Raw genomic sequence first — 6,837 nt, 5'->3', positions numbered from 1 at the left:
CAGATAGGCAGGATTTCCTGCATGAGTAAGTTTCCTGATGTGGTTCTGTAGATATCCACATTAACCTTAACTGCACAACAGCAGGGAGGGGACCAGGACACAACCTGGGAATAAGCAACTACACCAAAATGTATGCATGGTTCCTCACCAGCATTCATATTCAGCTTAAATGTCTTCCCCAGTACTGTTTCTGCCTGCCTTTAAGGCTAGTGTCAACATGCTTAGACTAAACACACTTTTCGAGTCGTGTCTCTTGCCCTGTGCTCCTCTAACAACCTTAGAAAATTTTATCTGCATCTGCTCCACTCCCAGTGGATAGGCCTTCAATACAGTCATGCAGAACTGCACACAGTATTCCAGTGAAGTGAAGCTGAGACTTCTTACGTAAAGTAGATTGCCTGGAATCTGGAAACACAAGATGGAGGGCAAGGCTTTAGATTAGACAATTCGTGGCTTTGCAGAACCATTAGATTTAAAAAAAATGAAATTTTGAGATTGACAGTAATCAATGATCCCAGGGACAAAAAGTTACCTTTACGCACTGTTTAAAAAAATGATGCAATGAATGAACAAATGAACATGTTCCATTCTCTGTTTATATTTGGTTTGAGGTTTCTTTTCATGCTATTATTGGGCTGCATAATGCAATAAATATGTAATATCTAGATTTAAATTTTTGCGATCTTTCCTAACCTGACTACAGAGTCAGTTTGATTAAGGGATATGTGGCTAGCCCTTCCTACAAGCCATAATTTTTCTCCTCCTTTTAGGTATTCTGTTTGCACAATATTAAAGCTAAAAAAGGGCCAAGAAACATGGGATTTCAGCCCCTGCCTCACAAAGTCAAGTATTTTAACATATATATTTGGCCACAGAAAAGGTGAACAAACTTTTTTTCTTCTCTATGTTGCAGATTGACTTAGCAATAAACATGAATGTTTATACTACTGGGACTAAATTGCAGAAATTTATAATCAGTCTTAAATTTGGTGCCTATGATCCTAAAGTCATGCTGTTCTTATGTTTCTGGATCAATTAACCACCTCATCTCCCTTCCTGACTAAAGGGCTTATTTCACAATTAATCTTTAATTATCTTCTGTGAAAAGGGCATATTTACCAGCATCAGTGATCTCATAAAGCTAAAATCAGTGTTTATAATTTTAAGATAGGCGCACCAAATGCCATATAATAACTTACTATGCACTCATGCGCATAAAGTCTTTCTTCAGATGATGTTTTTAGAGAATGCTTTAGCCACAGAAGGAAAAAAAAGCAACTTTAGTTACAGTAACTGCTTTTGTAAACATTATTTAAAAAATAATAGTGACAACCAAGCAACAATTTACCAACTTTAAAGCTCTGAATCTGTACATTTTGTCCCGAGGTGGCTGCTGTTTTTAAAACTGTGCTCCTTTAAATACAGACAAGGCCACAGTAAAGTGCTACCCAGCTGACTCCTTTGGCAAGACTCACAATGCAGTGCTGAACTGCCCGTGTTCCATCTGGCATCTCAACAGTACCCCGTTAGAAAAGCAGCCTCTTACATCACCTACACAGATTATCTGACTCCTTGTTTTTTCAAATACACTCAGAAACAACCTGTAGTTATCAGTGACCAAAATTTCATTTACTACAATTAACAATTACACTAATTTCAAACAGCACAGAACGTATTTTAAAACACAGCCTAAAATAAAGTCTCTTGGGCAAAATACTTTTGAGAGTAAATACTATATTGAAAAGTGTGTTACAAGGGCAACTAATTCTATTCTGTGGAAATATCTGGGATTTGCTTCTCAAAACTGGCATCTTGAAATCTATTTATTGTTCGCTATGAAATCACCATAACAGCAAAGCCTCCAAACAGAGATAAATACTTTTGACCCTCTGTGGGAGAGTCAATGATTTTTTATTCATCTAGTACACAGTTAACGCTCCTCCTCCTCAAAAGATCTTTTTCAGGCTGGCCAAAACCAAGTGTTTAATATCTGTTTCCTGACAAAATGTTTGATCAAAACCCAGTAACACTATATTAACATTTCATAAATAATTAAATATATTTTACATACAAATTGCCTCTCCTTCCAAATGAAATAATAAATTTATTTTCAAGGAAAGATCACAGACATATTTAAAAGTGAAAAACAAAACACCTGTATAATAAATATTTTTAATACACTGTATTTTTTTATCTCTTCAGTGATACAAATCAATGCAAGAACACTTGTAATTTAGCTGATCTGTTTTTAACCTAAGCAGCAACAGTACAATATCCTAAAAATGAATTAGCACTTGTGTAACCAATCACATTAAGCATCTCACATGATTTTATTTTTTTTTTTTGTAAACAGCTTAATTGAATTTTCTTGGAATACTTCTCATCTTTTAATTTCGAATTTAATTAGGTTGTAATTACAAACCTTCTCTGTCATATGCATAGTAAACCTGTTTCATCTCTGTCACACTACATGTTAAAGTTAGCATTAGCTAACTTTAACATGTAGTGTAGCTCAAAATAATATCCTTTAACAGTTCAACATGCTATATAACGAACTTTTAAGGGTGACCTGGGAAACCAGTAGAAAATAATAAATACCATATACCTCCACAAAGTAGTCAGTAGAAGGCAATTACATTCTAGTTTATCATTACTTCCACCAGTATTTTTGTGTTGCTAAACAACTGAAATGTGTTGTTTTCCAACATCACTGAATAAACTTCATACATGTGGCTTCTTCTGGTGATGCAGGAAATGCCCTTGCAAGCAAGATTTGCACTTCCACAGCAGGCAAGGTGAGGTACTTGGTGCCTTTATGACCTAAGTACAGCAGCACCAAAGTTTAGCTTTGAAATCTAGCACAGCTCCACCAGTCTATGCCTTTGTAAAAGAGAAGACAGCACATCTAAGTTTTGCCAGATGTCCTTCTCCGATTACTTCTTTAGTTTCTCTGGACTCTAATAAAACACAAATTCACCAAACACCTAAATGGAATTGACCAAAGACAACACCCACAGATTTTGAGACAGTAAAGTTACCTTTTGAATTGTGTGTATGTATTTTCACTTACAACCTCCATTTGCTACAAAATAATAGAAAAAACGTTGACAATGTGGATAACACTAAAGTCAGGTGCACTTTACCCAGGTCACTGACATCACTTAGTAGAAGCACACTGTAATTTTATCAGCTGTATTTAATGAATGTTTTAGTTTATTATCAAATTTACACTGCACTAACATTTTACAATAATTTTGGTTGTAGAGGAAATCAATCATACTTAAGAAATATACAAGAAGCTTTCTACAGAAAAGGGTTTAAAAGGAAACTGGTAAAAAAGAAAGGGAATAAGGAGAAGGAAGAAAAGGGATAAAATGGAAGAATAAAAAGAAAATTATAAACCTTGAAAGAATTCAAGACATAATATCTGAATAGACTAAAGTTTGCAGTAATATTACACAATAGTAGGGGAAATTATGTCTGCTACTGTTGCAAAGCATGTAACCAGCTTTCTAAGTAACAACCAAGGAAAAATCATGAACAAAAATACATAATACATTATTTTACTTAACAAACAGTACAATTGTAAACTTCATACCTTTAAAGAAAAAAATTGAGGTCTGCATGTGTAAACCAACACACAAATATTTTAACCAGCATTAGTTGTAAAAAAAAATTAAAATAATTGTTGTAAGATATTATAGCATCGAAATTAATTCTGAAATTCAATTTATTTATAAAGGAATACCTTGAAATGGATAAAAATAGAATTTATATTTTAAAACCTCACAAATAAATTAAATGCCTTTTCTAAAAAAGCATACTGAAATTAGGTGGATTTTCTTACTTTCAGGGGACATGAAATGACCACATCAATTGAATGTTAAAAGCTCAAGGTCTTCTGAACTGTTTGATTTGTTAAATATTATGCCAAATATTCAAAAGAAAAGCTTTCCAGTTAGGAAGAAACTCTGTTTTCTTCAGTTATAATACAAAAGATAAGAGTGGAGAAAAGTGACAAAACTACATGGCAGTGTAATAAACTCTGCTCTGTCTCTTTCAGGCACTTTCATAACTCTAAAAATAACATGTTCAACTGTTTATTTGAAAGGTAAAAATCCTTCCCTTCAGGAATTCAAATTTTAAAAACTGAGTATGCTTTTACAGAAAGCATCACATTGTAATTAGAATACCTATATTATGATGAGATGGGCCCCAAGAAGAATTAAGCAGTCTCAAATTTCTTCCTACTCTAACCATTCAATGATTCTATGTTTCTACAACAACCTTTCTGGAAGGCACCAGGTAACTGGCACAGCTCCATATGTGGTGTGACTCCCTGAGGAAGTGACGCAGCACAAGGACATCTCATCTCAGGGAAGCATCTCTCGGGTCGGCTGCTTTGATCTCTGCTCTGAGATACATCGGGTGGTCCTGAAGTGGCACCGCGCTCTTAAGAATGAGACAGGACTCTTCGATGTTCGGTCTTCGGGTTGTTTATTATCTCTTATCTACAAAGTTTTCTCTCTGCCCAGCTGAGATCTGTTCAGTAAGGCAGCCACAAGCACTCTGACCGCCCCCGAGGTGGTGTCGTCTTTTTTATACTGCAAACTACGTACATCATATTTACCTTTAATTCCCAATACCTATCACCTATGTTAAACAATGCACTTCTACTCTAAACCAATCCCCAAGTGCCAACATCACACTAGAAAATGGAGAACAAGAAGAAGAAAGAAGAAGGACAAGACATGTCCTCATCCCTCCATCTTGTCCCCATAACCCCTATACCAAAAATCCTAAAATCTACATTTTCAGCCTGTGTGCACTCTGTAAATACACCATTCAAACTCGTGTGATTTTCAAATCCCCATACCAAGTTGGCAATTCACTAGAAGGATCAAAATCAAGCCACCAGGTGTTCCGGGCACCATGCCAGGAACTCCGAACCCCCTGGGGGGGGTCTGCAGCGACTCTGGACATCCGGAGTGATGTGCTGAGTTCCCACAAGCATCAACCACTGTTTGTGCATGTCATGGAAGCAGCACACTAAAGGCAACAAAACCAATGAACCACAGGTCAGGATACACAATACAGTTTGAATAAGGAATGTCACACCCAACCCAAACACAGCACTGAAGAGAAGAGGTATCACCTTCTTTGAAACAAATAGTGAAAATGAAATCTGAACAGTCTCATGCATGTTTCTTTACATCACCAGCTTTCATCAGAGCCTTAATAGCTCTGGCCCTCATCTCGAGTTCCAGAAGCTCCAGCTGTTGGGCTGATGGCTGAACATCTTCTGATGGAGGAACAGCTAAGGTTGCTGCTTTGGGCTCCTTCGGGCTGGACTCTGCCAATCCCAGAATCTCATTCACACTCTTCTCAATGTCCTTCTGAAGGTCATCTATCTGGCCAGATCCACTTCTGACAGTGCTCTCTTGCACATCGGGACCATCCTCTTCATTGCATGGGCCTTCTATGTCACTATCATATGCATCTGCATTTATGCTGAGGACATCACTATCTTCTCCCTTGCCTGTAACACAAACATAACTATCACAGATTTGCCTAACAGAATTCTTTTACCTCAACTTACAAAATCACTTCTGCTTGAAGTGTTACTCTGCAAATTAAGAGAGTGAAAAAAATCTAGAAAAAAAATCTATATGATAACCAACTCCTCTTCTTTGTCTCCTTCAACTTTTAAAGGTAATTTATACAAGTTTTAATGCATCTTTATGCAATTCTAAAAGAACACACAATATATCAATACAGCAATACCAGAAAATTTTGTTCTCTCCCATGAAGTTACATTACCTATTTTCCTAAATAAACTGTCAAAAAATTCTATATTGAAGAAAACTTTTGCAGTGCAAAACTGATTTTCGTTTCTCTCTTAAATAAACCTAATATTCAGAATGCAACTTCAAAAATTACACTCAACTATGTTATGTATTTTAAGAGGAGTAAAACTTTAGTGAGACACTGTCATGGTTTGACGCTGGTGCAATGCCAGTGCCCCCATTAAAATACATTCTCCCTGGTGTCTGCTGTGGGATGTGACCAGGAGTAAGCAAAGCAGGTCTCCACTTAGAAATAAAGAAAAGAAAACTTTATCAACTACACTACAACTATAAGTAAAAAGAAACACACACAGGGAAAATAAAAACCTTACAAATACATTTCCTCCTCCCCCCCCACACCAAATTTCCAATACGTCTATCCCCCAAATCGCCGACTCTCAGTCCATCACCACCCTGTAGATAATCAATTCTCAATTCGTCAAGAGGAGTCCTTCTTGTGCCATAGCGACCTCTTCCTTTCGTGTCCAGTGCTCTCCCGAGGTGTCTCACCCCTGAACTCTCTTGGTTCTGAGCCATCGCCTCCCCCTGGATGCAGCCTCTGTGTCACAAGGAACATGGTTTTGTCCATGGCTATACAAAAAGAGTCCAGCATAAGCCACTCCATCATCTCTTCCCACTAAGATTCTTCTCCATTCTTCCAACATCTCTCTCACTTGCCCAGACCTTCATCACTTGCCCATTTCCTTCTTCATCCTCCACTCCCTCTCCCCTCCAGGAAACGTCAATGCTCTGCAAAGTTTTCATTGTCCAAAAAGGGGTTAAAAGCTCCTACAAGCGGCCAGACACCTTCTCATTGCACCCCACCACTTCTCTGCAGGCCCGGCTGTGCGCCCGCACATGGTATCAGATTTCAAGGTAACAGTCCCAGGCGCTCTCTCTCTCTCTGTCTTCCAGGGGTGCCCGATGGCTCCCGGTGTCTGTCTCTCTCTTCCACCCTCAGGGTCAGGCCCACCTCTCCAGGCCGCCTGGC

At 37.9% G+C, this 6,837-nt stretch overlaps 1 protein-coding gene across 1 annotated transcript in view; it reads right to left on the bottom strand.

The window, feature by feature from the left end:
* Positions 1-2,167: 2,167 nt before the first annotated feature.
* The window catches only part of CAAP1 (caspase activity and apoptosis inhibitor 1), an 18,417-nt gene continuing 13,747 nt past the window's right edge, over positions 2,168-6,837 (bottom strand). The window contains exon 5 of the mRNA XM_005425015.2: positions 2,168-5,539. Coding sequence (XP_005425072.1) covers positions 5,196-5,539 — 344 coding nt within the window. The 3' untranslated portion in view covers positions 2,168-5,195. The remainder of the gene's footprint in view (positions 5,540-6,837) is intronic.

This window comes from Geospiza fortis, unplaced genomic scaffold, assembly GCF_000277835.1.
Source record: "Geospiza fortis unplaced genomic scaffold, GeoFor_1.0 scaffold240, whole genome shotgun sequence".
In the NCBI taxonomy this organism is placed as follows: Eukaryota; Metazoa; Chordata; class Aves; order Passeriformes; family Thraupidae; genus Geospiza; species Geospiza fortis.
This window is presented reverse-complemented; position numbering and strand designations above follow the sequence as displayed.